This window comes from Suillus paluster (assembly GCF_016628075.1).
Source record: "Suillus paluster strain FC165 chromosome Unknown EDB91scaffold_27, whole genome shotgun sequence".
In the NCBI taxonomy this organism is placed as follows: domain Eukaryota; kingdom Fungi; phylum Basidiomycota; class Agaricomycetes; order Boletales; family Suillaceae; genus Suillus; species Suillus paluster.
Genome location: NW_024537587.1, coordinates 25,632 through 53,623, shown reverse-complemented (window position 1 = coordinate 53,623; position 27,992 = coordinate 25,632). Strand labels below are relative to the sequence as shown.

General features: G+C 48.9%; 13 protein-coding genes across 13 annotated transcripts; 7 read left to right on the top strand and 6 right to left on the bottom strand.

Moving 5' to 3' along the window:
• Nucleotides 1-198: 198 nt before the first annotated feature.
• Nucleotides 199-2,384, top strand: EDB91DRAFT_1248584 (chaperone; the record flags this gene model as incomplete). Its single annotated transcript, XM_041322957.1, has 9 exons — nt 199-207; nt 273-452; nt 506-671; nt 728-849; nt 900-937; nt 994-1,450; nt 1,501-1,909; nt 1,963-2,183; nt 2,241-2,384. 9 exons carry the CDS (start codon nt 199-201, stop codon nt 2,382-2,384), a joined length of 1,746 nt encoding a protein of 581 aa, XP_041176933.1.
• Nucleotides 2,385-2,631: 247 nt separating this feature from the next.
• Nucleotides 2,632-3,944, top strand: EDB91DRAFT_368825 (ras-domain-containing protein). The gene is made up of 5 exons (XM_041327023.1): nt 2,632-3,046; nt 3,113-3,160; nt 3,212-3,284; nt 3,348-3,463; nt 3,590-3,944. Exons 1-5 carry the CDS (start codon nt 2,879-2,881, stop codon nt 3,821-3,823), a joined length of 639 nt encoding a protein of 212 aa, XP_041176932.1. The 5' UTR covers nt 2,632-2,878; the 3' UTR covers nt 3,824-3,944.
• EDB91DRAFT_1053640 (Aldo/keto reductase family-domain-containing protein) lies at nt 3,925-5,328 on the bottom strand (the record flags this gene model as incomplete). The annotated part of the gene is made up of 5 exons (XM_041313764.1): nt 3,925-4,454; nt 4,505-4,832; nt 4,893-5,004; nt 5,052-5,173; nt 5,227-5,328. 5 exons carry the CDS (start codon nt 5,326-5,328, stop codon nt 3,925-3,927), a joined length of 1,194 nt encoding a protein of 397 aa, XP_041176931.1.
• Nucleotides 5,329-5,376: 48 nt separating this feature from the next.
• Nucleotides 5,377-6,119, bottom strand: EDB91DRAFT_1133924 (uncharacterized protein). The gene is made up of 5 exons (XM_041318750.1): nt 5,981-6,119; nt 5,917-5,927; nt 5,793-5,863; nt 5,638-5,731; nt 5,377-5,576 (listed from the first exon to the last, which is right to left on the bottom strand). Exons 1-5 carry the CDS (start codon nt 6,032-6,034, stop codon nt 5,555-5,557), a joined length of 252 nt encoding a protein of 83 aa, XP_041176930.1. The 5' UTR covers nt 6,035-6,119; the 3' UTR covers nt 5,377-5,554.
• Nucleotides 6,120-10,358, bottom strand: EDB91DRAFT_1133922 (uncharacterized protein). The gene is made up of 4 exons (XM_041318749.1): nt 10,150-10,358; nt 9,659-10,103; nt 7,015-9,609; nt 6,120-6,945 (listed from the first exon to the last, which is right to left on the bottom strand). Exons 1-4 carry the CDS (start codon nt 10,210-10,212, stop codon nt 6,503-6,505), a joined length of 3,546 nt encoding a protein of 1,181 aa, XP_041176929.1. The 5' UTR covers nt 10,213-10,358; the 3' UTR covers nt 6,120-6,502.
• A 411-nt stretch (nt 10,359-10,769) lies between these two features.
• Nucleotides 10,770-11,657, top strand: EDB91DRAFT_1053501 (Isochorismatase-like protein; the record flags this gene model as incomplete). The annotated part of the gene is made up of 5 exons (XM_041313757.1): nt 10,770-10,839; nt 10,900-10,964; nt 11,012-11,054; nt 11,107-11,264; nt 11,316-11,657. 5 exons carry the CDS (start codon nt 10,770-10,772, stop codon nt 11,655-11,657), a joined length of 678 nt encoding a protein of 225 aa, XP_041176928.1.
• A 695-nt stretch (nt 11,658-12,352) lies between these two features.
• On the top strand, nt 12,353-14,063 carry EDB91DRAFT_1248578 (uncharacterized protein; the record flags this gene model as incomplete). The annotated part of the gene is made up of 6 exons (XM_041322956.1): nt 12,353-12,859; nt 12,915-13,280; nt 13,336-13,510; nt 13,562-13,668; nt 13,723-13,909; nt 13,960-14,063. 6 exons carry the CDS (start codon nt 12,353-12,355, stop codon nt 14,061-14,063), a joined length of 1,446 nt encoding a protein of 481 aa, XP_041176927.1.
• A 501-nt stretch (nt 14,064-14,564) lies between these two features.
• EDB91DRAFT_1082207 (uncharacterized protein) lies at nt 14,565-16,368 on the bottom strand (the record flags this gene model as incomplete). Its single annotated transcript, XM_041315469.1, has 10 exons — nt 14,565-14,720; nt 14,801-14,846; nt 14,868-14,908; nt 15,019-15,063; nt 15,271-15,362; nt 15,403-15,516; nt 15,627-15,677; nt 15,862-15,925; nt 15,990-16,102; nt 16,356-16,368. The coding sequence occupies 10 exons, from the start codon at nt 16,366-16,368 to the stop codon at nt 14,565-14,567; spliced, it is 735 nt and encodes a 244-aa protein (XP_041176926.1).
• Nucleotides 16,369-16,832: 464 nt separating this feature from the next.
• Nucleotides 16,833-19,393, top strand: EDB91DRAFT_368473 (uncharacterized protein). The gene is made up of 4 exons (XM_041327022.1): nt 16,833-18,452; nt 18,514-18,587; nt 18,642-18,828; nt 18,884-19,393. The coding sequence occupies exons 1-4, from the start codon at nt 17,213-17,215 to the stop codon at nt 18,997-18,999; spliced, it is 1,617 nt and encodes a 538-aa protein (XP_041176925.1). The 5' UTR covers nt 16,833-17,212; the 3' UTR covers nt 19,000-19,393.
• Nucleotides 19,394-19,595: 202 nt separating this feature from the next.
• EDB91DRAFT_1053745 (DUF1748-domain-containing protein) lies at nt 19,596-20,043 on the top strand (the record flags this gene model as incomplete). Its single annotated transcript, XM_041313772.1, has 5 exons — nt 19,596-19,681; nt 19,741-19,778; nt 19,840-19,866; nt 19,916-19,953; nt 20,014-20,043. The coding sequence occupies 5 exons, from the start codon at nt 19,596-19,598 to the stop codon at nt 20,041-20,043; spliced, it is 219 nt and encodes a 72-aa protein (XP_041176924.1).
• A 226-nt stretch (nt 20,044-20,269) lies between these two features.
• EDB91DRAFT_1248576 (DAD/Ost2) lies at nt 20,270-20,736 on the bottom strand (the record flags this gene model as incomplete). Its single annotated transcript, XM_041322955.1, has 3 exons — nt 20,270-20,336; nt 20,386-20,484; nt 20,534-20,736. The coding sequence occupies 3 exons, from the start codon at nt 20,734-20,736 to the stop codon at nt 20,270-20,272; spliced, it is 369 nt and encodes a 122-aa protein (XP_041176923.1).
• A 124-nt stretch (nt 20,737-20,860) lies between these two features.
• EDB91DRAFT_1133891 (Manganese/iron superoxide dismutase) lies at nt 20,861-22,218 on the top strand. Its single transcript, XM_041318748.1, has 5 exons — nt 20,861-21,155; nt 21,204-21,328; nt 21,380-21,590; nt 21,613-21,691; nt 21,735-22,218. The coding sequence occupies exons 1-5, from the start codon at nt 20,927-20,929 to the stop codon at nt 22,063-22,065; spliced, it is 975 nt and encodes a 324-aa protein (XP_041176922.1). The 5' UTR covers nt 20,861-20,926; the 3' UTR covers nt 22,066-22,218.
• Nucleotides 22,219-22,266: 48 nt separating this feature from the next.
• On the bottom strand, nt 22,267-24,521 carry EDB91DRAFT_368426 (uncharacterized protein). The gene is made up of 4 exons (XM_041327021.1): nt 24,466-24,521; nt 24,341-24,400; nt 23,012-24,291; nt 22,267-22,958 (listed from the first exon to the last, which is right to left on the bottom strand). The coding sequence occupies exons 2-4, from the start codon at nt 24,369-24,371 to the stop codon at nt 22,530-22,532; spliced, it is 1,740 nt and encodes a 579-aa protein (XP_041176921.1). The 5' UTR covers nt 24,372-24,400; nt 24,466-24,521; the 3' UTR covers nt 22,267-22,529.
• Nucleotides 24,522-27,992: the final 3,471 nt, after the last annotated feature.

Genomic DNA, 27,992 nt, shown 5'->3' with positions numbered 1-27,992 from the left:
CCTTGCTCGAAGATTCGAGAAGGTTCCTCAATATCCGGTTCATTCTGACGAGATTGTATAAAAGTACCAAGACAGAGGAGAAGTAGTATAATTAGTGAAAGACCTAGTAGTCTCTACTACACAGCAAATATCCAACTCCATCTTCACGACTTGACGCCCACCAGCTGAGATCCTTCAGCAACCTCATTCCACGAAAGCATGTCAGATGTGCGTGACATCGTATCCAATTCATTTGCGTGACTGCACAATTTGACGCGGACAAACACTTTTAGGTAAATCAGCTGAAAGACCAGGGCAATAAGGCCTTTTCTGCTAAGGACTACGACAAAGCGATCGAGCTTTTCACAGAGGCCATCGCCCTCGACCCTTCCAACCATGTCCTGTTTTCAAATCGGAGTGCTGCGAAAGCTGGCAAGAAGCTGTGGGCTGCAGCACTCGAGGACGCAGAACAGGTGAGCTTTGTCGGATTCGAATTTGGTATACTGATGTCTTTACTGTGATTCAGTGTATCAATCTCAACCCGTCGTGGTCCAAAGGCTATGCAAGAAAAGGGGCTGCATTGCACGGTGAAAGACGATTTGATGAGGCTATCGAGGCATACGAGGCAGGTATTAAGTTTGAGGACAGCCCTGCCTTGCGCAAGGGTTTACAAGAGGTGAAAGATGCAAAGTGTAGGTCACCCTCATTCACCCAGATGAAAAACTCATTGACACGCTGCTCAATCCAGCTAGGGATGGATCTGAATCCTTTGGCCTCGGTAAAATGTTTGCAGACCCAAATCTCATCGGAAAGCTAGCCACCAATCCTCGAACACAAAAACACTTGGCAGACCCAGCGTTCGTGCAAAAGGTATCTCATCCTTCAAAATCTCACTCTACACAACTAACCGATCTTACCAGATCAAACTCTTCCAACAAAACCCCGCACTCGCTGAATCGTAAGTTTAGTTCCTCAAACCCTGTCCCTTAGCACCACTTAACCCTCCCCTATTAGCGCTCTCTCATCAGACCCCCGCATGATCGACGTCCTGGGTGTCGCTATGGGCATTGATATGCAAGGTTTCTCGCGCGATGATGGCTCTGACGAACTCCCACCCGGCTTCACACCCTCCTCTCCCCCGAAGGCCCCAACCCCTCCGACCCCATCTGCATCCAAATCGAAGACACCGCCAGCACCAGCACCAGCCCCTGAGCCAGAAGACGTCGAGATGACAGAGGAGGACCTCGAGGAGGCTAAAGCCAAAGCAGACGCACTTGCCGCAAAGGCTCAGGGCGCAGAGCACTACAAGGCACAGCGCTTCGCCGAAGCGGCAGAATACTTCAAAAAGGCTTGGGATTTGTGGCCGAAGGATATCACGTTCCTTGGCAACCTCGGCGCTGCATATCTCGAGGCGAAAGAGTACGATAAATGTATTGAGACATGCGAGTCGGCTGTTGAGGAGGGCCGAGGAGTGAGCCATTCCCGTCCAATGCACGTGCCAATTTCTAACGCATGACCCAGCTCCGCGCAGACTACAAGATAATCGCCAAAATTTTCGGCCGTATTGGGACTGCGTACACTGCAAAGAACGACCTATCGTCCGCGAAGAAGTACTATCAAAAGTCGCTGTCTGAACACCGTGACGCTACCATTCTGGCAAAGCTTCAAGCCACCGAGAAAGCCATCATTGAGTCCGAGAAGCAGGCGTACATTGACCCTGCTAAGTCTGCCATCGCACGCGAGGAGGGCAATGCCGCATTCAAGAATGGTGACTTTGCCAAGGCTGTGAAGTTGTATGAAGAGAGTATCAAGCGTGATCCTTCCGATGCAAGAGGATACAACAACAGGGCGGCAGCGTACATGAAGCTTATGGCACTGGTTGAAGCTCTGAAAGATGCCGACAAAGCAATTGAGGTCGATCCTACATTTGGTGAGTTTGATTGCGTCCGATTCTTCGTATGCCATTCTTGAACTTTACTTCAGTCAAGGCATATATCCGGAAAGGCACCATCCTGCAAACGATGCGCGAGTATAGCAAGGCTCTTGAAGCCCTACAGGCCGCTTCATCAGCAGACACTGCCAATGCACACTCTCAGGAGATTCAAGCTCAGGAGTTCAAGATCCAGCAAGCCTTGTTTACTCAGCGTGCCGGAGAGACGGAGGAACAGACACTCGAGCGAGCTATGAAGGACCCCGAAGTTGCTGTGAGTGCTATCTGATCTTGTCAAACGCTATGGTGTTAACCAGAAATTCTTCTTCAGCAAATCATGAACGACCCCGTGATGCAGCAAATTTTGCAGCAAGCGCAGGGCAATGCCGGCGCATTGCAAGATCACATGAAGAACCCTGTGGTACGCCAGAAGATTATGAAACTCATCAACGCAGGAATTATCAAGACGAGGTGATTTGCGCGGTCGTGTATGAATGAAGGGCATCCCACACTACTGTAGTTGTTTTGCTTGTATCGATTCAATTGTTTGTTTTATCAACACCTTTACTTATGGCGTGTACATAACAGATTTCGCGCAACTTATAAAGGTAAATATTAATATTGTCATATTACGCTCGTTCGGTTTCAGCGATGACTTCACATTCAAACTTTATACGGAAGTCAGTGGTTCTCAACCAAGTCTGGTATCATCGTCGAGATCTCTGGGCCAACCGCTGGTGAACTTAGCCTTCTGGCTGTGTACAAAGTTCTTATGGCTTTGCTTTCATTAATTAACTCGAGGCCCCGTGAACACGCGCAATCCGCGTGCCGCACACGAGGGTTGCTGCCCAGGACCGGTGCTGTCTACTACCAGCATCATCCGTCGCTGCTCGAGACACTTGTATTGTTCTACCAACCGCCTGCTTACTCCTTCTCACCTTCAACAACCTACTCCTTAAATCACATACCATGCCTCCAACAGACCTCATGAAAAAATACCCCTCTACCAACTCATATGTGAATTTAAAACTTGTGCTGATCGGAAACGCTTCAGTTGGGAAGAGTAGCTTACTCCTCCGCTTGTTGGATGATCAACAGTTTCCCGAGAAGAACATCGTAACTGTTCTTGATCTCCACGTGCGTTCATCGATCCTTCCTTTCTTCTACACATGTCATGTGCCAACCTTGATGTCCGGGGCATAGGTGCATAAGATGGTAGTCAACGGGCAGAAAGTGAGGCTCAATATATGGGTGCGTTGATTCATTCTTTCCCTATATCGGTGCGTGTGATGTGCTCTGTAGGATACAGTCGGCCAAGAACGCTTCAACTCAATCAGACGCCCGTTCTACCGTGGTGCTCAAGGGATCATACTTGGTGCGTGCTCGCTTGCTTATACGAGACAAAGGTTCAGAGGCCTGATGATGTTGGTATGTACAGTGTATGACGTATCAGACCGCGGGTCATTCGAAGCACTTCCGAAATGGTTTTCTGAAGTCGACCCCCACGTCTCAATCGCAGTGCCGAAGATTATTGTTGGAAATAAGGTCGATCAGGTACTTGCTAATTTCTCTTTTCGTGATCTTGTTATGATCTGGACCCTTTTCATTATCCTATTCACACTACACTTGCACCCCGCTACTTGTTTCCTGTCATTCTACTAACCACCAACCCTATTCCAGGAAGACTCTCGTCAAGTCTCCACCACCGAGGGTTCCACTTTTGCCTCTCGTCAGAATGCCCTCTTTGTTGAGGCCTCTGCAAGGACAGCCGTCGGGGTACGCGAGATATTCGAGGAGCTGGTGGCGCAGATTCTTGAGACCCCAGAGCTGTGGGCATTTGTGACACCGGAAACTGTTAATGTTCTACTTGCGAAGAGCAAGGAGGACGGTAGGAGTTGGCGTTGTGCATGTTAGATTCGATGTGTAAGAGGTTGTGTTCCAAATGCATATGTAGCTTCTCGCGGCGTTAACTACTGTATCTGCAACTTTAACTGTATCTGCCCGACTTATGATGGTCAAAGAGCAGGCGTCGCCCAGGAGTAGTCCATAACCTGCGCATCCCTGAACAAGTCCTGCACGCGCTTAACCCGAGCAACCCACTCCTCTTTCGTCGCCAACCCCTCAACATCTACCTCACGCCAAACCTTCGCACTCGCATGGACATCTTCAAGAGTGCTGAGCCCCACCACAATAGGCATCCCTACCTCTCTCGTACGCGCAAATGCATACTGCAGCGCCAGGTTGGGAAGACCAGCCCCAGACGCGTCCCACTCCTCGCAGAGTTGCACAGCGCTCTTCGCCGCATCCTTGACCGCGGGCGACGCAGGGTGCCACTTTGGGGAGTCAGGTCGCAGGAGACCCATGCTCAACGGTGAGGCGCTGATGACTTGCTTCACTCTCGCGCGTGATTCGAATGCGGGCTTGAACTGCTCGATGGTGCTGTTCTGCAGGGTCAAGTGGCAGTAGGACATCACGAGGTCCAATGGCTTCCCGAGGCGTTTCTGGATGAGGATAGCGAGCCGCAGGAGGGTTGGGAGCGGGAAGCCTGACGTACTTCTATTAGGTTGAGCTTACCAGATTTACAAGTGCACTTACCGCTAATCCCGACGCGCCTGATGACGCCTCTACCATCTCGCAGCTCGAAAAGCTTCTCGACAGCAGACAAAATCTTGTGATCCTTCTCCGTATATGTTTCGCCCTCCTGACCCTCATTCAACCCATATAGTTCCCTCTCACTGCCCAGGGCAGTAACGTGGTCTCCCTCTCTTTTAGAGAGCTTCTCGTCTGCAACAAATTCGACATCATGCAGGTATACGACGTCGAGGTAGTCCGTATGCATACGCCGAAGACTGCGTGCAATACTACTCTCGATGCCCTCAGGGGTATAGTCGAATTCGGTAGCATAGCGGCCGACCTTTGTTATCTGCATCCAAAAGCAGCGTAACGTTAACGCTAAGCGTCATGCATACACGGGTGAACACACCAACGTATACGAATCGCGAGGAAATTCCTGCTCGAGAGCTTTAAGAGCGTTCCCAAGAATAATCTCGGAATCCCCATAGTATGGCGAAGTATCGAATGCATTGATGCCATAGCTGTCAACTGCTCAGAAACAACGTCCATATTCTGGCACGCCACACACCGCAGAGCCAGTCTGGTAGCGCGCAGGGGTGTTACTCCGGAAATATGGTCGCGTTCGTTATAGAAGTGAGAAAACGAGGCGGCGCCAAAGATGATTGAAGGGAAGCCACTGGGTGTTGTAGGCTTTCGATGATCTAGAGTTAGCACGGACTCGAAACATTCTGTAGGTAAATTACAAGCTTGTCCGCCTCCTTCGGCTTGTCACTATCGTCATCCGGTACCTCATCAAGAGGAGGGAGAGGATAATAAGCGTCAGGAGCGTCGAATTTGCCCATCATGGACACCACAGTCGAACAGTCGATGAGAGAATAAGTAGTGCAACAGATTACAGGTTGTCTTTTAACATCAAGACCAGGGAACTAAAAGCAACTATCCGGCCCGACATCAATAACATAGTCACATGGAACAATCATCAGCGCAGGAAAACAGAATGTAATTGGACTGTATTATGACAACGAGCACGACCGAAAAAATGGTATAGCACCCTTTCAGTGCGAGCTTAAGCTATAACTTGTCCCTCGACCAGCTGGCAATACCAATGGGTTAGCCCGGCCCTATAACCCGACATACCGGGTAAACAAACGCACCTCTTTGAGAACCTCGAGTTAACATCCAACATTTTAGTGTTTTCATCTTGTTTGACCTCGTTCCAGGGAGTAGGGTTGTTCTTTGTCCAAACGACTGTTCATTCCATTCGGTCGTTAGCAGATGCGAGTAAGGTCGGAATGAAGGTACACTATACCTGTAGGACCACGCGCGAGGCGGGTCAGATACCAGCCCGCACCCCCGACGGCTATACCAATAACGGCGTAGCTATCCAGTCGTCAATAAAACTCAACTTCAGCAACGCGGAGATACGAGCTCACATAGGAATTGCCTAAGGGAAGTAAACCGGTCAGCTCAAGCGAGCACAAATTATGGAAAATGTACCTCGATGGCATACCAATTGCGCATGAAAGTGCGTGCTCCCCGGGGTGCTACCATGATGGTTGACGTTGAAGTTGTTGTCGAAGCTTGAAGCTGAATTCTGGATCGACCGACTCGTGTTGTTCCCACGCCTATGCAGCAGCCGGGACCTACCGACTCCAGTCTCGCACAAGTCTCACAAATCATGTGTTCAGGTATTCCAGCACTCGAAGGGACCCAAGAAATGCATAGACATGACAATAAAATTATGAGCATGAACGAAAGAGTGTCCTCAGAGTGTTCTTAGAGGGCACTTAATAATATAATACAAAAACAACAGTATTGAAACATGATAACATGACTTTCCCCTCACAGGCAGTCACAACACGACAAAGAAAGGTGAGGGGAGGTGAGGTGAGAGTATGTGACACGTCATTTGGAGATAGAGGGGGAACATAGAAAAGGAAAGGGCATACGACTAGGACAGGCAATGGGCTTACAGACTCAGCTATCATATGTGAGTCAGGAACGTACTGGCAGGATTCTTCACAAGAAAATATCGGCACCCTTGCAAGCACCGCAGGGATCAACCGCAAGACAGCGTCCTATGCCAATGCCATTATGGTTATTGCCTAGTCGATTCCTCAACTTCTCCAACTGCTGCTCCCTCGAAACAAATCTCCTTTCAGCCGAGCGTCGTACACCAGGACAAGCACCAGTGAATAACGATGCTGCCTCTGCAGCATCATCACTCGAGCTAACTGGGGTGCTGGGAGTACTGCGCGACGCAACTGCAGCCGCACCCGGCGTCCACGAGAGGGGAACAAAGTTTGATAATGCTTGGAATGAAAATCGTACCGCAAGCGGTGAAGACATAATTGACGATAAAGATGAAGTTGGGGCTTGTTCTTGTTCATAGTATTCACAGGTGTCGGAGGGATCCGTTATCTTCTCAGAGGTACCGTAGAATCTGGGAGTCGCATCGTTGGCTGCGAAAACCAAAGAGAAAAGTCAGAACCCACTCATAGATAATCTGAGGTGAGGCTTAAATGCCGAACCATTTGTGGCACCCTTGGAACGCAACACCGGAACAGGAACGCGTGATTTCGTAGGGTTGGAAGTCTTGGATGGCGACGGCGAGAAAGGTTGGGGAATAAAGGACGGGGTAGTCCCACCGCGCCGTGAGGGAGGGGTAATAAATGATGTTGCTGGATAGTTTTCTGGCGCAATGAAGCGACCAGACGCAACTCTTGGCGGCGTGGCTAAAGAGGGTGGTGTGAGCGGTGCAAACGACCGCAGGGAAGTTGCACGAGGAATTGCCGATGGCGAGTTAGTTGTTCTGCTCGATGGACGGCTGCTACTTTCCGAAGTCAGCGGTGAAGAGGACGGCGGAGTGATCGGCTCCTGGACTTTGGACTGGGGGAAAGTGAAGAGAGAAATACAATCATCTTCCTCGTCGTCAAAAGGCTCAAGGACAGCAACACGTTCTCTCGCGACAACGCGAGCAGGTGCCGGCTCAGATTCAGTCGGAGGTGTGATGCAGATGATAGGTGGAGGGCTGAGGCAGATGGTTGGCGGAGGGCTGATGCAGATAGTAGGCGGAGCATTGAATGTAAACCGGATCCCGCCCTCGACTTCCTCACCAAGGAGTTCATTCTCATTCTCGTCATCAGCTTCGCCTTCATCTTCTTCGTCTTCTTCCGGCACAACGTCAAGGCTCCTCGATGTCGGAAGTTCGAAGACGACAGTGCCAACGTCTGAAGGGATAACAAAAGGTGGCAGCTCGTCCTCGTCATCGTACGCAGGACCAAACGTCGACGTGAACATTGCTTTGCCCATCTCCTCAGAATCAAGCGGGGGAGAGTTTTCAATGTCATCGAGGCATCCGAAGAACCGGTCAATCTCGTCAACATCATGCTTGACTATAGTGACAGGCTGACCCCTAGGGAATGTCCACGTCTTGGAAAGTGAAGCGCGTGGAGCATGCGAAGACGTCGGCGCAACAGGTTTGGACAACGAGTTGAGTCGGTTTGTAGCTTCGTTCAGGACTGTGACTGGGTTGATGTCGAGGTCGTCCTCGGAACCGATGGATGAACCGTCTGGGCTCTGGAAGCTGATATCGGAGTCTTCTGCGTCTTCATAACTAGCAAGCTCGTCCTCATCAGAAAAGTCACAGGTGTCCTCGTCCTCCTCTGTGACAGCATCAAGAGTCAGTTCAGCCTTGGTAAAGCTGTTGTCGACAGACTCTACATCGGTTGAAGAGGCGTCAGAGTCGATGGACTGAAAGCCAAATCCACGAGGACGGGTGCCATAAGACCGACTAGGCAATGAATTCTTTACCTGGCCGTCAACGGAAAGCGGAATGGTGGGCGTATTAAGTAGTCCAGCATCGTCGAGAAGTTTCTCCAGGTCCGCGCGTCTGGTACGCTCTTGTTCGAGTGCGGCACGGAGACGGATGCACTCATCAACTGCACTGTCAGCATCTCGAAGACGAGCACGCAACCTGTGCAACTCCTCCCTCATGCTATCGCGTTCCTTCGTCAACTGCTTGCTCTGGCTTACTGATTGCTCAAGCTCAGCGCTCTTGCTACCAAGGGCCTTTTCCAAGCCACACTTCTCGACTTCCAACAGGCCAAGTCGCGAGCGAGCAACCCAGGCTTCTCTTCTCTCAGCCTCAACCCGCCTTGTCAGGACGGTGGCTTGTTTGTCTGCGTCAGCAATACGCATGCGCCACCCATCCACATCTCTCTTCAGTTCGTCACGCTCAGCCTTCAAATCCGAAATTAGCTGCAGCATCTCGTCGCTTGGCTCGGAAGACGCCGCAGAAACGTCCGAAGCCATGGAAAGGGGACGCGATCGGGACATTGATCGGGACCGTAGCGTACGCTCGAGATCCATGATGCGAGCCAAGAGCACGTTGTGCGATCTAAATAAAAAATGTTGCTCGGCTGCGGTTAGGGGCTGTTCTGGGACGCTTTCGACATCGTTAAATTCCGAAAAACGACGGTCGGTAGGAGTCGCATCAGGTGAGGGCAAAAAGCCCATGCCGCGAGGGATGGAGTCAACAGAGCGCTTGTAGGAAATGCTGCTGCGTTTTCTACTGAAGTCGGAGCTTTCGGATGAAATAGATGAAGAGCTTCGTGAAGCGAGACTGAAGGAACCGTTGGAAGAAGGCATGACAGTGACGGGATGGCTGTTTTTCGTGACATTGGCGTTCGTAGCCGAGAATGTGTCGGAGGCGGACGTCAAGGCGAGAGATCTCAGACCGTTGGGCCGAGGATTGGGCGTAAGAGTGGGCGTGGGGAGATTTCCGGGAGTGCAAGTGACAACAGATCCAGAAACAAGAGAAAGAGGCCTAAGATTGAGGCTGGCAGGACGGTGTCGTGAAGCAGACTTTGTCACTGCTGTGGAGACTGGATTAGCGAGTGCAATAGTGGGAGCTTCTGTGAGTTCCTCGGCAATTTCGGTAACTTGAGCAGGACTTTGTTGGGATTCATCATCTTCCTCTTCCTCCTCCTCAACTAAAGTCTGAAGTTGATCTTTGGAGGTAGAAGTGGAAGGGAACATTTTTCCGAATGAATCACGCTTGCTCAGGAGGTTACTAATGCCATGCCCACTGATACCAGTACCAGGAGGGAAAGACGGCTTTGTTGCTACAGAAACTTAAGTATCAGCTGTCGGATCAAATGTGGCATAACTCACGGAACTCAAAAGACTTTGTCATATCAGGGGACGTGATATCAGGAATTTCGACCTTTGCGAAAGCGAGGTCAGGCTTTCCCTCAAGAGCCCAGAGGGCCCTGCGACGAATAGAGTCCCTGTCGCCAAGATTTATATTGTCATCTGGGTGAGCTGCGGGAAGGTCAGGAAGGGATGCGCCCATAAGTTCCGCCGACTCGCGGCGGGTGGAAACAGAAGAACGACGACTGTGATGTGAATGTGGACGCTTTGAAGGGGGTGCGTTTGAAGGTGCATTGCTATTGAATTCAATTGAAGAGGGAAATGAAGGTGCCGAGGCAGAAATAGATAGAGCTGAAAGAGAAGTAATTGAACTGTTGCGAGAGCGAGATCGTCCGTGTGAATGCTTTGGGAGGTAATTGTTTAAACTATTGGCTGGAGCACCGCCGCCCATCTTGAATGATTCGAACTAGACGCATATTAGTTAAAACTAGAGGTAGAGCATACTAACTAACCCTCTGTTTAGCTGCCAAATTGGATTCTTGAACTTTAGCAGAGACGTCGAAATTTGGGTCCATAATGACGCTGAAAACTGGTGGTTTCGATGAAAGAGCGTAATTTGTCGGGTGGACTGTGAGCTTATAATGAAAGGAATGACCGTACGACTTAAGACGTCGGAATATTGGCAAACGTCGAGGTTGATGATGGCGAGCAGCAAACTGAACTTGAACCAAACTTCAATCCAGTATGTACATAACACTTTAAACTCCGCTTCCCCACCGCAAGTGCAACCCTGCATGTACCGTCTATGAATTAATTATACTATCGGGTTACCCGAAAACCATGAAACGTGTACTTGAACAAAGTGCAGGTGACCATGAGGTGGCAAAAATTCCTTGGTCCATCGCAGCTACAAAGTACTGAAAGGCAAAGCGTCTCTCCCGATGGGGAAACCGGAACTGCGTGCGCTTCCCAAGGTCTGGACTTCATATTCTCAGACTGACAGCGAGCTCCGTGCCAACACCATTTAAAAGAAGAACGAATTCAAAGGTCTGACTAAATCACATCGTCTGTGAGCCTTCTTTTGGTTTCCCCTGCGTTACCCTGATGGTTACATATCATAGTATCTCTAGCTATGCCCGCCGTTGCGAAGCTTGCACCACAGGAGACTGTATTCTTCCTCTGTGACGTCCAAACACGTTTCAGTAAGCTTGATTCTCGATCCACTGTAAATCGCGGAAATTTACTGTCCTATCACCAATCAGAAAATGCCATATTCGGCTTTGATGAGCTTGTATTGACCATCAATAAGATGCTCAAGATCGCAAAGGTATAAAATACGCATCAACTCCCTATTGTGTTGTAACAATACATAAGGTATTGGAGATCCCCGTCGTTGTCACGGAACAGAACCCCAAAGGTAGGCTCATCCTCGTGCTTCCTATCCGAAATGAACTCACCAAAACGTACAGGCCTCGGAAACACCACCCCCAACATCGATTTGCCCTCCTTAGGGCCACTTCTCATTGCTAACATCGAGAAAGGGCTCTTCTCCATGATGACACCGGAAGTGAAGGCCCTACTCCACGAACGCCCCCAGATAAAATCTGTGGTGCTTTTTGGCATTGAGGTCAGTTTCACCCTACAGCGACTCCTTCATCACTAACATCACTCCATTCAGTCCCATGTCTGCGTGTTGCAATCTGCGCTGGATCTCATCGAGGCAGGATACAATGTCCACGTCATAGCAGATGGTGTCTCTAGCTGCAACAAAGAAGAAGTCCCCTTCGCCCTGGCACGGATTCGCCAGAGTGGTGGATACATCACTACCAGTGAGAGTGCGGCCTTTCAATTGCAACGTGCGCTTTTTATTGCAAATTATGGGGAGGCCTGCTCTGACTCATCGGTTCCAGGGGATGCTGGTGTTTCTGGGTTTAAATTGTTCTCGAATATCATAAAGGAAGAAAAAGATAACACGGTAAGGACCTCACAGAAGCTGTTGCAATACCGCGCTGTCTTGTAGAAATTCCTGCAGTTGTTTACGTATCGTAATCGAAAGAGCAAGACCCTTTCCCAATGGATGCGACGACCCGGCCAAGAGTCATTCCAAATCAGAACGATAATATCAACTTATAAGACCTAGACTAGCCCGCCCATGAGGCGATAGCAGGAACTATCAAGGCATTATTTGAACAAGCGCTTCCACTCTTCTGGATCTTTCTGGTTCGTTGACGCCCATGCTGAACGACGCTAAGTATCTTCGGTACTTGACAGACCTCTTCGACATACTCGGACATGAGATATACTTTGTTTTGAATCCTAGTTTATTGTCCGTTGGGACGAGGTATGCATGCATGATGGTGATAAAACCTCTATCAAGGCATTACATTCTTGTCGATTGAATAAGCGCTTCCACTCTTCTGGATCTTTCCGGTTCGTTGACGCCCATGCTAAGCATCTTCGGTACTTGACAGGTCTCTTCGACATACTCGGACATGAGTTATACATGCATGATGCTGATAGAACCTTGGAAGGTGAGGCACCAGGCTCTTACGGCGTTCAGCATACTAATAAACGCCAGCTGATGGACAAGCTGCCGCCCTTTAAGCTTTAAGTACACATACAGATAAGCCTATCAAAGGCTGTGGTTACGTTGCGCAAATCCTATACATAACCTGCGTGCCCATAACCTGCTGGCTCTCCATTGTCAGCGCTCCCATGTCAGCCTCTTCCAAACAGACGAAAGAAGATGGGGATCCATCCAGTTTCTCCCCTGAGACTGGCATTGAGTCCTTCGACCGCGCTCCGACAAGTCGCAAATATGCTCTTGTTGGAGTGGTGTGCTCGACTATCATCAGCTGCAGTTGCATCATTGTAGGCGGTGCCATCTGCGTCAGTGATGGAACCTCTGGTTACACGGGCGCGCCATTGAGTGTCAACAAAGAAGCACTCGGCCTGACACTAAACTTACTCGTCACATTGTGCACCGAGTCCATTGGCCTCGTACACAGCGTCTCTTTACGCTCTGCACTAGCCTCAGAGAATCGGCTCCATTTCAACACCAACCTGCGCCTCCTGACCGCAGCTCATGGATGGTGCAGTCCCAATGGCGTCTTCTTTAATGGCGTCATGACTGTCCTCCTCATAATGTCCTACAGCTCATCCTCACTTGTCATATACACTCCCGTCGATCCCGACCGTAATCAGACACCCATGATAAAACTTGTCGGCTTTACAGGATATCCCCTGCTCTTCTTAGGGTATCACGCTTCTTCTCCAGGTGGTGATCGCATTGTCAGGAATGTGGGCTGTCGAAATATTGACATGGAGTTCCTCGCCTTTCGACTTCACCTGCCGCGATGGTCCACAGCACCCAATTGACCGCAGTTCGTTCGCGATGCATGCGTGGCGTGTCTGTGCAGTGGCGTGTCTGACCTGGACGTGGACGGAAGTCCAGCGAAGCCGTCAGAGATACAGCTCTCGGCATGGCAAGCTCACCCTAGCATCCGGAGAGTCATCATTTATCTTTGGGTCGTCGTCGTTACATACGTCACAATTGGCCGCGCTCGTCACGCATTATGGTGGCATATACACCTGGTCATTCCTCTTCAACGAGAATTCCGGTTACGTGACATTGAACCTTCCGGTCGGCGATGCCAGGGGGGTGGATTCTGACCTTTGTCATCCTGGCGGCTATCCAGGGACCATTGACACTTGGGCTGCACTGTTCGGAACTCATCGCGAGTGTTGTGCAAAACGAAAGGCAATGGAGATACGCTACAGGAGAGAAAGGACTTGATACGACGACAAACCCGCTCAAGACATTTTTCACTAATCCGCTCGGTTTGATACTTTTCATCGTGAAGCCTGCGTTACGTGAGCCTTTCATGTCTTTCTTTCGATCGACAATATTAACGATATACTTAGACTGGATGTTTGGGCTTTCATTCACTCAGTATTCATACCAGTACATGGTGACATTCATATTTGAATGGACGGAGGGAGGGACCATGTTGATAATGTTTTCCTCTCATGTTTGTATTATTCTCCGAGTACTGCCGCTACAACGTCCTCACACACTCGTGCAGATCTGGAACATGTGTATGGCGCTCTTTATATTTGCCTGTGGCTGCACTCTCGTCGCACGGCACCGACCGCGTGGCCCCCAGCCGGCCACATACGGGCACCTCCAGACGCTCGCCAACCTCGTGGACGAGTGGTCGTCTGTGATGTGGTGGGGCCACAAGGCGGATGGAAACCCCTATTGCCATGCTGGTAGGGTACTCGGATGATCACGAGGATGCTGCATTGACGCGTTTACACAGGGACGAGCGATCAACCGCTGCCGAAGGTGAAGATGGACTGCGTTTATGCTGGTTTCAATGCCGCTCCCGTCCATCCATCCCGTGAGATGGCTTTGCTTTTGTAAAAGGAAAGAAAATTACATTGCAATGTGCGCTTTTAATTCAAAATTATGGGGAGACCTACTCATTAATGATTTTAAGGGATGCTGATGCTCCCGTGTTCAAATGTTTTCATTTTTCATTTCTGCATCTGTATTTATTGCCGGTGTCGGGGGCTGCTACTCACACCGAGATAAATTCAAAATCCGCCGTACGCACAACAATTTCTGATGAATCGAAGTAGAGATAGTGTAATCTCGGTGTATTTAGTGTAACTCGATATGATGTAAGAATTCGGTGTATGCAAGAACGCGGTGTCGTGAAAAAAACTCTGTGTGATTGAAAAATCTTCGGTGAGTCGAAGACTTGAAGTTGGAGCGCACTGCACCTTTGTGTATTTACCCCTGTAACGCATCACAGGGTCGGTTGCTAGTGAAGAGTATGTGACAAAAGCTGAGAAATTGTATACTATAACTGCTTTTTCGCTCCTGGGCCACCATCCTGCTCGTTTACGAGTGCCCATATGTTCACATTGTCTCCCGCAGCAACCAGTCCATGTCCGTCACCTCGCTGTACATCATGAGTGCAGTATCAGCAGCCACGACACCAGCCCCTTCAACACCAAGAGTATCCTGGATGACAGCACAAGCAGAGATGGGTTCTGAAGATAGGCCCTGTTGAGCCTTAGAGGGCACAGATTTTGTCATTTCAGGTTGGTTCAGGCTGGCAACATACAGTTTTCACTGGTAGTCTAAGTACTTACCAGTACTAAATCGTCAATCTGCGCCTCCGCAACAGAGTCCGAGCAACTAGGCCACACTCAGACATACTTAGTATGACAGCCTTGACGAGCACCCAACGCCACTGATTGCTGACTTGTTCACATGTCACGCTCCAATCAGGTGATGCTAACTCTGCATGTCACACCCAACTCTTGGTTGCCTCCATACACAAAGGGACAGTATACGTATTAGTACTTACGTAGTCGACCGCTCGACCTGTTACCGTTCCGAAATACTTCGGTTCCTAAACTTAAGAAGAACGACACGGTGCAAAGTGGCGTTATTTGGTCATGCCTCCTCGCTCGCAGTGATGCATGATTCCTTGCCCGAATAAGTAACTGATTTTGTAACCCGAACAATTTGTAGCCTAGGCTTCTCGTCCTCCAGTGCTGGATGGAGTGACTTCTCACCGCTCAGTGCCCCACTTCATCACCTACATCCTTCACCGCACTCGCCCTTCTCTAGCGCTTGTGAAGGAGCGCTTTCCCACCAGGAAAACGATAAAATCTGACGCTACCGTGACAAGACCCACGGTGACGGTGACTACACAAACGGTAGCGCGTCCGAGCCCAGCATGACTAACATACATTCGCGTATAGTAAGGTATGCACATCCACCGGCTTGCGAACCAGCTGAGTGCCACTATTAAGTAACAGGCGCAGCATTTTTTTAGGATGTGATATGGGATCAATTAGACCTGAAGGGGACAGTAGGAAGCAAGGTCATTCCCAGTCGATCGGATGATCATGACCCAGTTAAATTATTGCCCAGTCCTTTCAAATAGGAACGACCAATGGGCATTATGACCTAGACTGGTGACCAGCCCGTCTGTGTCAAGCTGTCGAGACTCGATAGGACCTATCAAGATATGCATCGTGACGATTAGCGCTTCCACATAATAACTTCTGGATCCTTTTGGCTCCTCAACACTGGCGATGTACACACTGAATGACTACATCTTTGAGAGAGCATTTTGGCTTTGCCACTCGACTTATCTCCAGTCAACCCCCTTCTAGTAAGATAGACCTCATATGTAGATCACCTTTTCGTAACATTTGCGTTGCAACGGCTAAGCCTTCTTGCTGAGATCCTTTCAGGCTAATCCACTGGGACGGATTCTCTTAATTCGCATTTTCGAGTGACTAGTAGTCGTTCCGGTGATCGACGTACCACCCGAATCTTAAGTCGTGGCTGTGCAGCGTGACAATAGGGGCCCTCAAAGTTGGACGCCCAGGCGCTGGGCCAACGCCCAACGCCCAACCACGTGACGAAAATGAGTATACCTAGAATAAATAGAAGTAAATACAAAGTAGCACAGTCACTTACCTAAACCTTATGGCGCGAAGCGCCGAAACCTTCGTGAATTGTTGAGCGCGCGCTAAACCTCGATACTTATTCCTAACCCTCAGCATTGCTAAACCTGCTAACCCCTAAACCTCGCCAGAACTAAACATTGTCAAGATATATTTTTCAAGGCTTAGGCATGATTTTTCTGTTTGGTATTTAGTGGATTTTAAAAAACTATTCCTAACATACTGAGTACATACATACTTCTATGATAAAAAATTATGACAAGGTTTAGGGGTTAGCAGGTTTAGCAATGCTGAGGGTTAGGAATAAGTATCGAGGTTTAGCGCGCGCTCAACAATTCACGAAGGTTTCGGCGCTTCGCGCCATAAGGTTTAGGTAAGTGATTGTGCTACTTTGTATTTACTTCTTTTTATTCTAGGTATACTCATTTTCGTCACGTGGTTGGGCGTTTGGGCGTTGGGCGTCCAACTTTGAGGGCCCCTATTAAGTAACGCTCGGTCCAGCCCAACACCTGCGCCAGACGAAGCTACACTCTAAAATCGTCATAAATGTGTGTGTGTACAGACAAACATTAATGTTCGTGACGATTTTATAGGCGCTTCTTACTGTCTTCTGGATCCTACTATTAATTTACTCTGGCGACGTGCACACTGGATGATGCTACGCATCTTCGGTAACAAATCTCTTCGATACATCACACATGTCATAGATTGGTGTACAAACAGGTAACTGAGATTCGTGGCCACTCTGACTACGTCCCTCGACTCTTGAGAGAGGAGAATTTGGGCTTTGCCACTCGACTTGTGTGTGGTGAGGTCTCAAACCACCTCCCTCTAGTACTGCAGTCTGCAGCTCGTCAGTAACCTTGGAAGCTCGAGGTGACAGGCGCACCATGCTCATAACTGCCCATAAACGCCAATTCTTGACCATCCTTTACCACAACGCAGCATCAATCAATATGTCTAAATTTTTCGTCAAGGTAACGTCCAAATAAGCCCGATGATCGAATTCAAAGGCTGTGCGTATCGTGGGCAAAGTCTCTACATAATCTGACGTGCTGGCCCTCCATTGTCACCTCTCTCATGGCAACTTCTTCCAAATCGATAGAAGAAAATTGGCATCTATCCAATGTTCTTGCACACGACGCACTCCCGAATCGCCAGGATGACTCTGAATCAATAATATTCGATTCGAAGTCCACTGCTGAGACTGGAACCAATTTCTACGACAGCAGTCTGACAAGTCGCAGATATGCTCTTGTTGGAGTGGGATGCTCGACTATCGTCAGCTGCACTTCCATCGCTATCGGGGCTATCATCGTAGCCAAGGTCGGAGCCTCAGGATTAGCCTACACGCCAGTCAGCACCGATAAGCAGAGAGAGATACTGGCCCTAGTACTGAACTTAATCGTCACATTATGCACCGAATCCATAGGCTTCGTACACGGCATCTCTTTACGCTCTGCGCTAGCCTCAGAATCTCGGCTTCGTTTCAACACCAATCTGCGTCTTATGACCGCAGCTCGCGGATGGAACAACCCCAATAGCGTCCTCCTTAATTGCATCATGGCCGTCCTCCTCATTCTATCCTATAGCTCATCCTCGCTTGTTGTATTACAATACGTATTTTACGCCGACCAAGCAGGCACCACTACTTCTTCTTCGCCCCTTGTTTTCGATTCCACATCAATCACGATAGGGACAGCAGGGCTCCCCCTCCTCGTGTTGGGAATCACACTTCTTCTGCAGATCGTGATTGCATTGGCAGGGATGCGGGCTGCCAAAATATTGACGTGGAGCTCCTCACCTTTCAACTTGACTGCCGCCCTGGTTCACCACACGCAATTGACCCCGGTTCCTCTCCAGTGCATGCGTGGCGCGTCTGACCTGGACGTAGGTGAAGGTCCAACGAAGCCGTCACAAACACAGCCCTCTGCGTGGCATGCTCACCCTAGCGTCCGGAAAGTCATCATTTCGCTTTGGGTGATCGTCGTTATATACGTGGGATCGGTCGCGCTCGCGACTTACCGATCATCTTTCACCTGGACGTTCCTCCCCAGCGCGGGGTCCGACTACCTCTCGTATACCATTCGGGTTTCGGGTGGTCTGGGGTGGGTGCTGGCTTTTGCCAGCCTGGCGAGTCTCCAGGGATGGATGACACTCGGGCTGCATTTCGCGGAGCTTATCGCTAATGTCATTCGAGATGAAAGACAGTGGAGACGGGCTACCGGAAGGAAAGGACTCAACACGGCGACGAACTCGTTCAAGTTGGCTTTCACTGATGCGTTCAGTCTTGTACTTCTGGTCCTCAAGTCTGCACTACGTGAGTCATTCATGTGCATCCTTTGACCAGTTGTCTTGAAAATTATTAATGATGTACTTAGACTGGATGTTTGGTCTTTCCTTTACTGTGATCGGCTCGAATTCAGGGATCAAGATATTCATGTTTCCAGCTCAGGTTCGTATTACTGTGCAAGTACTGCTGCTACAACGTCCTCACCCACTCGTGCAGTTCTGGAACCTGTGTATAGCGCTCTTTATATTTATCTGTTTCGTCACTCTCGTCGCATTGCGCCGACCCCGCGGCCCCCAGCCGACCACATACGGTCACCTCCAAACGCTTGCCAACCTCGTGGACGAGTGGTCGCCTGTGATGTGGTGGGGTCACAAGGAAGACGGAATCCCGTATTGTCATGCTGGTAGGGTGCTTGTAATATCGCGAGGATACAGTATTGACGCGTTTTTCTTACACAGGGACGAGCGATCACCCCCTGCCGGATGTGAAGATGGACTGCGTTTACTGCTGGCCCCAGCGTCAGGTCCCGTCCATGTCGCGAGACGTCCTTGCTTTTGTAAAAGGTGTTTATTAAGTCATTCTTTGTCATTAGAGGAGCTGAATTAATGCCAGCAAGCTTATCGGTGTGAATAGTCAATGCAATCGAACGATACAAAATTATGCTCGGATATCGCAAGCGAAAATCCTACAAGCATATCGGACAGACAATGGACAGATGCACAGTTAATGTAGCGACACAATTTCCCGTTTGCCTACGCATCCTCGCATTGGACATTTTCCTTACTACAGTACATAGTACGACGCTGGACGCTGGATAGTATTTGTACTCTTTCACATACCCGCACTAACATACCTCACCTTATCAGATCCTTCTGGAATTCATTCCACATACTTACCTTAGAACGAAACTTGAAAGTTTTTCGATATTACATTAATCGCTGAGGCTAGGCATGAAATGTGACATGAAGAAATTGTCCCTCTCGTTGTAGTCGGCGCTCTTGGGCAGTCTTGGGCCTGAAGTGAGACCAAACTGGACGTATCTTATCACCAGCACCGTGGGAATATGTACTGTGTGTGTCGTTGTCGCATATAAGTACGTACTCGTTCTCATCCACGACTCCAGAAGGAAACCGCCAGCGTCTTGCTTCGCTTCATTTGTAAACCCACAAGATGTTTGGGTGGCTATTTCACCTCGGTCTGGATGCCCTCATTATCAGCGCATTCCTCGCTGGCATAAGACGCTCGACGGGCCTCACGTACGTCTATTATCCATGTCATACTTAGTGCGAAACGTTGACCCTCTATACTACTGCAGACCTGCACTGTCTCAGGTTCCTAACAAGGACATTCGTCGTGAGTCCCGGCTGCACTACTTGACCTAAGAACACTTGTTCACATGATTGTTCTCGACTAGAGCTGCTGCGATCGTATCTTGAAGTTGGTGTGTAGACTGTCTCCGGATTAGCTCTTCATTTGCTCATGTATCCTAGGTGAATACGCATTCGACTTTGCAGTCGTTATATTCGGGGTATGTAACTGGCATTATATTGTCGTATCTCCGAGTGCATGCCGCTGACAAGTACAACAGCGCTCTAGTTCTTTCGAGAGGAGGCATTGAACTTGAGTCACTGGCTTTTGCAACTTCTCGATTCCCAATATGTTCCCAATTATGCATGTCTCCTGCCAATTACGCATTGTCGATAGCGGACCGCACTCACTACTCTGTAATATTTTATTCCAACGAACACAGAATTTGCTTACAGCCTTAAGGCTTCACGAATGGCTTGCAGCAAATCAAGACATTGTTTTCTTGCGTGACCAGTTCCACCTAATATCATGCATGTTCATCCTAGGAAGTTAAACACGAAGAAGTGCAGCACAATGGAGCCAAGGGCAAAGTCTGCGAATGCTCTGGGAGAAAATGAGGGTCAATACAAAACGTATGAAAGGACGGACATACCTCTCAGGCGAGACATCCTTGAACTCGGATCTGTTTTCGGGGTTGACTTGTGCGCGGAGGGATGCAGTCAGAACAAACTGGCCCACTGAACTTGCAAATCTGTGACAAGACTCAGCGCATGTCTGACACGCTCATCACTACTACTCACCCAGCAAGGAATGCATTGAAAGGATAGTTCGTAACGAGTACACAATATGCGAATTGCAGCACCCCGCTAAGCACAATGAACGCCAAGAATGCGTCGATGAACTTGAGGCGGTCGGGGGTCTGATCAAGATACGATTTCCACAACGTCAAAACTGCGACGGAGGACGTGGGTGACGTTTTGGAGGATGACTTTGGGCCAGCCATGTTGAACGAGGGACGGCAAATACGCTGCTGACGGACGACGTGGAGGAACAGTTTCGTCCAAACAAAGTCAATCGGTGACTTGAAAAGACCCCGACCCGTCACGTTCAAAAAATATTAGTCTTTTACAACTTGCACGTCGCGTCTAAGACCTACCTCCACTTGTAGTCATTATTCTTCGCGTGGACGTATCATGAGCAGTGTCGGTCTGCGTCTAGCGTCATCAAGCGCATTGTCTGCGTGGAAGAGCACGAAATGTCCAAGGCAACTCTGGGGTGCACGCAGGCACCTGCACTCGCGAATAGAACTTCCCTACAAGGTCGATGAGGGCCTTGGAAACTTCATGTCTCCAAGGACGCTCAAAATGGTTTCCGAAGAGTACCAGCAAGGCCTGCTCGACCGGCTGAACGAGATGTTCCCTGGTAAGTGATGTTTTGCGAGTAGCTGGCCTATGACTTATGCACATACAGATGCTGCTGACCAGCGAAAGAGCGTCACACAGCTCGTGATCGATACTGCAAGCTCTGGGAAAGATGCCCTGGGCTTCTCCTACGCGAGTCACGCCCTCAACAACTCCTTTTTCCTCAACTGCCTCGTATGTCTAATTCGTCCATCTACTTCTTGCATTGCTAATTTACCTTGACAGCAAACTCCAACAGAAAAGCACTACGAAGATTTCATTCACAATACTTCCATAGCCCCAGTCATCCGCTCCCAATTCGGCAGCTTCTCGCATTTCATCAATAACTTCTCTTCCGCCGCCAGGGGGATGTCGGGGTCGGGCTACATCTGGCTTATCACGGATACCGTAGGGCAACCTTGCCATTCAGCCCACATTTGCAGCCGGCACGCTTCTCGTTCGCTCGCGTGCGTGCACAGAAAACCCTGCGGGTCAGTACGAGGTGCTTCATGAGGGCAGGTTCCGCGACGGCCCACAGCCAACGCACTTGAACACAGGGTTGGGTAGCACACCGACATCTCCCACGTCAGGCATGTCGCAGGGTCCTGCACCATTGCATCCCCTCTGCCCCTGTACGAACACTACACTCATCGCTGCGCAGCCGCCAGGATGGCGCGCGTTCTTTTTATGATAGCGAGCCCATAGAGCAGGCGTCTGGCCCTTCTACGAGGAGCCTCCGTTACTTGGGTGAAAGGATCTATCCCCTATTCTGTGTCAGCATTCACGAGCATTGCTGGCTTCTCGACCACGGAGTGTGGGGCAAGGAGAAATATATGAAGGAGCTCTGGAGCGTGCTGAACTGGAATAAGGTTAGCGAACGGTATTCAACATTCAAAAGTGCGAATGCTGGCCCTCAGCCACTGCGAATGTAGGTGGATGGAGTTGCAGGAGTTTAAAGTGTTTGGATTAATTGGCATAATTCACCTGCTCGATCTACCTAGATCTACAAAGTACATACTTATACGTCCGTTTAAACTTCCTCCGGAATGCTGTTGATTTCATCTATTGATCATAAATTGGCAGGACGTGAGGCTGCTACAGACTTAGAGCATGATCGCAAGAATCTGCGTGACACTTTTGAGGCTTTCAGACTTTGGACATGCCCAAGCTTGGTAGCTGGAAATTCGTATAACAATTTTAAAACAACACCAAAGACGATGAACAACTTGGCAAAAGGTAGATCGTGACAAGCAAGTGATATATAAATCAAATCTAGATATAGTGACGCCGAGGTGGGTGGAATCAAGGGTACTTCAAGTTGAATAAAAGGAGTGATGAGAAATGTTGTTCAAGACAAATGGGATAACGGGTATGACCTTGCAAGAAATATCGGCCCCTACAACGGAAGTCTGTCCAATAAAAGATTCATGACACCAAGGAATGCTAACGCTGAGGTAGATGCCATCGCAACGGCACCGATCCAAGCAGCCCTAAGAACTGCAGCTTGGGGTGCAGTTTCGATGATCGCATCGTATGAACCCGTTCCCCTACTAACCACGCTGGAATTGCAGTAGCATGTATCGTAGAAGTTGGAATACACGAAAATGCACGACACCACCACCCAGATGGAGTTTGCAATGGCTAATATTTTGCCCATCCTTCGCAGCCCGTGCGACAATGCTAGAGCAATGCGTGCAGACAGTGATGGTCGATGGGAATAACCTGCGGCGTAGTGCGCGAGAATACTGGACGTCAGGAGCATCATCCAAATTAAGGTCGATATGGCTCCATAGAGGAGGTAGCTCAAAGCTCGACACCCCATGCGCTGCCTGAAGTTAGCCAACCCGACCACATATCATGTATATCAAGTAAACGCACTGTCGTAGGAGTGAACCATGCCGCTATAAACGCTGATCCGACCGTTCCCCATTGCAATATGAGCGAAGCGCATGAAGCGATGGCCATTCTTGTGAAGACGCCAGGCCCCCAATGGCTGGGCTCTGCACCCAATGGCTCTGCACCACAGGGCTCTGCACAGTAGGGCTCTGCACAGTACCTGGCGATTTCCTCGGAGGACCCATATCGATTGCTGGGGTGGATGGATTCGGAAGTGTCGGACTCGACCCATTCGCTCCCAGAACGAACGGGAATACGGCATTCAGCCTTTTCTGATGCTACCTCGAACATCAGGGAGATCGCGTTGGCTGTAGATGCCCATGGCAGCGAACGCGAGTAATTAAACACTGGAGGGGTAAGGAGTTCGTCTGGAGACATCACATCCTTCTCCTTAGCAGTGATTGTTAAAGGTCTTCGTGTGAACGCAAGTGGCGTTCTCATATGAGCACCTGCTGGTCCTGGGTGCGCATGTCGGTCGGCACGATCATAAGCCGCTTGCAAGCGATCGTAATCGCATTTGGGGGAGAGCTGCAGCCATCCGACGACTATTGGAATCAACCACAGCCACAGTGAGCCAGTGGGATCACCGTCGGCTACAGAATACATATCCGCTGGTGAGTTGACTACATTCACGATATAGGCGACAACTACCCAGGCGATGGAGGTTGCGGACGCAATTGACCACGTGTGTGTGTAGTCCACCAATTCAGAGAAATATTTCCACCAGCAGTCGTTTTCCGGAAGGACAAGGAGAGAGGGGACGCGATCGAGATGGAGTCTTAGTGGGACTTGCTGCAGGCTGCTCAAGATAGAGACCACGGAACGGGAATTGGGGTAATTCGCCGATTGACGAAATTGCTGGGTAATCCAGCGAGAATTGAGGAGCGTGATGAATAAAGAGTACCCAGCAAGTGCCGGTGACCCAACGGTTAACACAGCAGACATGAGATTGTCAAGCCTGTACTGTGCCCCAAAGGGGAGCTGCGAAATCAATGCAAGGTTGGGCAGTAGCCATGCACTGAAATCTTGCGAAAATACAGACCACTGAAAAGGTTCTTGTCCGGTCCCACAGGCAGAGGTACACAGCGAGTAGCTGATCGATGTCGCATCAGAAGCATTCGAAACGGGGCCTCCGTCGCCATTGAGTAGACCAGTTAAATTCTGGGTAGCATTCGCATTCGCATTCGCTACAATGCCAATCAGACATTGAGTGAAGTTGACTCCAGCTACTTGTTGGACAGCGTGCACCAGTAGTAGGAGACCTAGGCAGAAGGAATGAATGAGAAAATAAAACCCACTCATTGCACTTACATGCCAGCTGAGAGCCTGTATGCAAGCGCATGCAGTGTTATTGGCCAATAGTGCACGATACTGTATGATTTTCGTTGAAGAAATTAACATCGATTCCTTGATATGCTTGACTGAAAATGTCTCACCCGGATGGTCTGTAGGAATGTCACTGTCAAAATACATTTGAGAGTGGGCCACCAGTGTGTTTTATGAATCATTGTGATCGGTGGCTTCTGTCTACTATCGTGTGAAGAGTGGGCGTCTTGTGCGTTAAATCCCTGTGTCTGTCAAGGAAGGCGCTGGATAGAATTATCAGTATTACCAAAAACGAGCGTGTCATTGTACAAGAGGCAAGAAACGAGCGAACGCGGTTCTTGAAGAAAAGACGAAAACGGCGAGAATGTCGGTGCTCCGAGCACCCGTGACGTCGTTTGCATGTAAGCGGGTTCCTGTTCCTGGTCAACAGCGAACTTCGAAGCAATCAGATGATGTTCGTCAGAAGATATAGTTGCCATCTTCGGTGCACGGCATACAGCCTCATGATAGGCGAGTGAGCTCGAGTGAGCCAATTTTTCCCCAACTCCCATGTTAGTGGGGGCTTTGAGGGACTTTGGACAGTCTTGACAGTCGAACACAAATGTATTGCTGGCGTTTTCGCCGCTTTCGGGTGGACCCGCATTAATTCAATCCAAGGCAGAAAGAACCCCAGTAGATCCAAGGAAACCACAGAAAAAATCCAATGCCAGATAATATAAGCGATGATGAGCGTACCACTATAGAGTACTGTAACTGCTTAGAGAATTTGTGGCGGAACTTGAAGACAATTACTCTAAAATTTCAGTTCGATTCGAAGACGACGGTATAATCGAACAAGTGCGGAGGTGGGTGCATGCATGGGGCGTTCCTTGCTATATTATGATATCTGTTTAGGCGGACGCGGCGGGTATCTTAAGAGCGTCATTCAACCCAGGCTGCATCATCTTGGTCTGATCAGATTCGACGACGTGCTTGATACTTTTATTGGCATTAGTACTCACTTGTTTTGAAAATTAAAACTTATTGGCACCTTATGTAAATCCACTCATTCACTTGTCCCAGCTCGTGCCCTGGCAATTCCCTGGTTTTCGCAAGTTATACAAGTAAGCGCGTGATTCAGAAGCTCCCACAAGGGCAGAAACGCAGACAAGCGAGAGTGATGAGCTTCATCGGATCAGCTTCGGCTGAGCACATTCGTTTGGTCAGACCCCCAACCACTGCTTGAGAGAGCCAATGTCTATACATAAGTAAGATATTGACAAGGACGGGAAAGTGACAATCTCGCTTGTTTCGAACATTAAAACTTATTGGCACCTTAGAGCCTGGACAGCTGCTGTTTATTTTGAGTGTGTTTCTCAGTTTGTTTCTGTATGTGGCGTGGCAATGTGTGACTTGCGGTGATAATCAGTGACGCATTCGTGACATGTCCATGAGATTGGCTTGCGGCGTAGTGTACCGTGGATATCCCTGGAGAAATTGGGGGTCAGTTATCCACCGGCGGCAAAAGCCGGGCCGGCGGATCCGGGCGCTGCAAAAATTTTCAATCCATAGCGCGTTTTCGCGAAATTTGCATTCATTCACCAATACTAAGTGAAGATATATTATGTAGCATCTATACCATGCCCAGTCTGCCTCTGTCAAGACCCTCTCTTGCACACAGGTGTGTGCTGGTGGAAGAATGACAGTGTTTCTCGGTGTTGCAGGTACCAAATCCTTATTAGCAAGCACATCAGCTAGTTTCCCGGAGTCGAGATTAATGATACTGGCAGCATCAAAACCTTTGCTGTTTAAAGAATCCACTTTACTTGAACCATCTTCGGCTATATCCTCAGGGTCAGTGACATCCGAGTCTGAGTTGTTATCCTTGTCAGGTGCTTCAACCTCATCTGTGAAATCATTGTCCATGTCAGAAGTTTCATTGTTGTCATCACCTTCCTTCCCTTGCTTGCGCTTGCCACCAAAAATGGTTGATAACATATCTTGCCATCTGACAGTTGGTTTCTTTTTTGGAGGTGGTGCCTAGTATCAATGTCTGTGAGTCACAGATACTGTCAATCACAGGTCATTGAAACACCACAGGTCATTGAAACACATCCTTGTTTACTCAACAACCACACAAAATATATGTCTCAAAATATTTGGAATGCATGAAGATCCTGTAGACCTCGTCTGTTGTCAAGTTTGAAGCAAACTTAATTTGAGAAAATGCTGGAGACAGAAAGAATGGGTGCTTACACAGCGCCAAATTTGGTAGTTTCAAAATTTCACCATCCAGTCTCAACTCAGAACACTCATATTTTGTCAAAATATTGCATGTATCAAGTCTAATAGCATGGTGGCTACATGGAGAGCATACTCTTGTTGAAATTTGAATGATATAGCACATGGTACAGTTCAAGGAAGGTTTTTCAGGGTCCACATCAATGATGTGCAATAGATAGCTTACATAATGATGGATAAGGAAATAATATGGTGTTTCATTCAGTGAGAAATACTGAAAACAAGGTCCCTCCACTAAATTTGCCATGGTGCTCAAACTACTGGGAATCTACTCATAAAAATTATATAGGTCTACTTGTGAGATGTCTGTTTATATGGGAAAAATACAGTGGAGCCTCAGAGTTGTGATGTGGCGGTGTAGCACATCAAATATCATTTTTGCATTTCAATGACCTGTGATTCACTGTAGTAAATGGAAATTTTAATGTACACTCATATCAGGATCATGTTTGTACCAACTACAAATTTGGACTGTCCTAACAAGTGTTTTCACCTGCTGCTGACTGCGAAGGGGTGAGTTGAGCCAAGTGAATGTTGAGCCGGTCTGCTTGTCAGTGTCATATACCTGATCTGACCGCTCTGATGATATTAATATCTGCTCTGCCTGACCTCATACTTTCCCTGCTTTCCTACCACCTCCGCTCTGTCTGTCCTCTGCTTGACCTAGTTGGCCCCTACATCTGCTCCTGCACTTCTGCTTGACCGCTGTAGTGAATTACAGGTATGAGTGGATGGGAGGGATGCTAGTTAGAACAATAATCTCAGTCTGTAGTTGGAACTCTTTATTACAAGTCATGTACCTAGTTAGAACAATACTAGTGACTCATTAACTCATTGTATCGCATCTGTAAAATAACGGGTACTCATGTTAGGTACCGTGCCGGGCTCAAGAAGCAGAGGGGTTGGGGCTTGGCTTCAGCTCTTGTGCTGCGCCCTTAGCCGAGTACGTTCCCTGAATTTGGAGTGGGTCTGACATTGTCCAATGGTAGGACAATGTCATATCCCATACATCTGGATCCGGAATTCCGGATCTACTTCATTAAAGTCCGGTCCTCCATCCTGCTATTCTGCCCAGCACTCCGCCTTCATCTCCGCACTCACCCCTAACTCCTTTTAGATTAGCTATTGCTCTGGTTACCGGTTATGTCCTATTCCGCTATGCTTACTGATCCGTCCATTCTTACTTCATTTCCGACTTCACTGCTTTGATCTGTTACACTTAGTAATAGACTTTCCACATGCTTCGTACATAGCCCTTACCTTTGCTGACTGATTTACTTACATGATACCTACAGTATATAAACCCCTGTAATACTCTGGAACTCCTTGGTTCAAATATCATCTTAGTTCTGCTCAT

Excerpts from the sequence above, each read along its gene's own strand:
- EDB91DRAFT_368825 (XM_041327023.1), top strand. The coding sequence starts at position 2,879 with ATGCCTCCAACAGACCTCATGAAAAAATACCCCTCTACCAACTCATAT. Across the intron at positions 3,161-3,211 it reads AAGTGAGGCTCAATATATGG|GATACAGTCGGCCAAGAACG; the intron begins GTGCGTTGATTC and ends TGTGCTCTGTAG. Across the intron at positions 3,464-3,589 it reads TTGGAAATAAGGTCGATCAG|GAAGACTCTCGTCAAGTCTC; the intron begins GTACTTGCTAAT and ends ACCCTATTCCAG.
- EDB91DRAFT_1133924 (XM_041318750.1), bottom strand. The coding sequence starts at position 6,034 with ATGGTAGCACCCCGGGGAGCACGCACTTTCATGCGCAATTGGTATGCC. Across the intron at positions 5,732-5,792 it reads CCTCGCGCGTGGTCCTACAG|TCGTTTGGACAAAGAACAAC; the intron begins GTATAGTGTACC and ends TGGAATGAACAG. Across the intron at positions 5,577-5,637 it reads AACTCGAGGTTCTCAAAGAG|CTGGTCGAGGGACAAGTTAT; the intron begins GTGCGTTTGTTT and ends TGGTATTGCCAG.
- EDB91DRAFT_1133922 (XM_041318749.1), bottom strand. The coding sequence starts at position 10,212 with ATGGACCCAAATTTCGACGTCTCTGCTAAAGTTCAAGAATCCAATTTG. Across the intron at positions 10,104-10,149 it reads ATTTGGCAGCTAAACAGAGG|TTCGAATCATTCAAGATGGG; the intron begins GTTAGTTAGTAT and ends ATATGCGTCTAG. Across the intron at positions 9,610-9,658 it reads GACAAAGTCTTTTGAGTTCC|CAACAAAGCCGTCTTTCCCT; the intron begins GTGAGTTATGCC and ends AAGTTTCTGTAG.
- EDB91DRAFT_368473 (XM_041327022.1), top strand. The coding sequence starts at position 17,213 with ATGGCAACTTCTTCCAAATCGATAGAAGAAAATTGGCATCTATCCAAT. Across the intron at positions 18,588-18,641 it reads TATTCATGTTTCCAGCTCAG|TTCTGGAACCTGTGTATAGC; the intron begins GTTCGTATTACT and ends CCACTCGTGCAG. Across the intron at positions 18,829-18,883 it reads AATCCCGTATTGTCATGCTG|GGACGAGCGATCACCCCCTG; the intron begins GTAGGGTGCTTG and ends TTTCTTACACAG.
- EDB91DRAFT_1133891 (XM_041318748.1), top strand. The coding sequence starts at position 20,927 with ATGAGCAGTGTCGGTCTGCGTCTAGCGTCATCAAGCGCATTGTCTGCG. Across the intron at positions 21,329-21,379 it reads CCTTTTTCCTCAACTGCCTC|CAAACTCCAACAGAAAAGCA; the intron begins GTATGTCTAATT and ends TTACCTTGACAG. Across the intron at positions 21,692-21,734 it reads CCAACGCACTTGAACACAGG|GGTCCTGCACCATTGCATCC; the intron begins GTTGGGTAGCAC and ends GGCATGTCGCAG.
- EDB91DRAFT_368426 (XM_041327021.1), bottom strand. The coding sequence starts at position 24,371 with ATGCGCTTGCATACAGGCTCTCAGCTGGCAT. Across the intron at positions 24,292-24,340 it reads TACAGGCTCTCAGCTGGCAT|GTCTCCTACTACTGGTGCAC; the intron begins GTAAGTGCAATG and ends CCTTCTGCCTAG. Across the intron at positions 22,959-23,011 it reads CATGGTTCACTCCTACGACA|CGCATGGGGTGTCGAGCTTT; the intron begins GTGCGTTTACTT and ends AACTTCAGGCAG.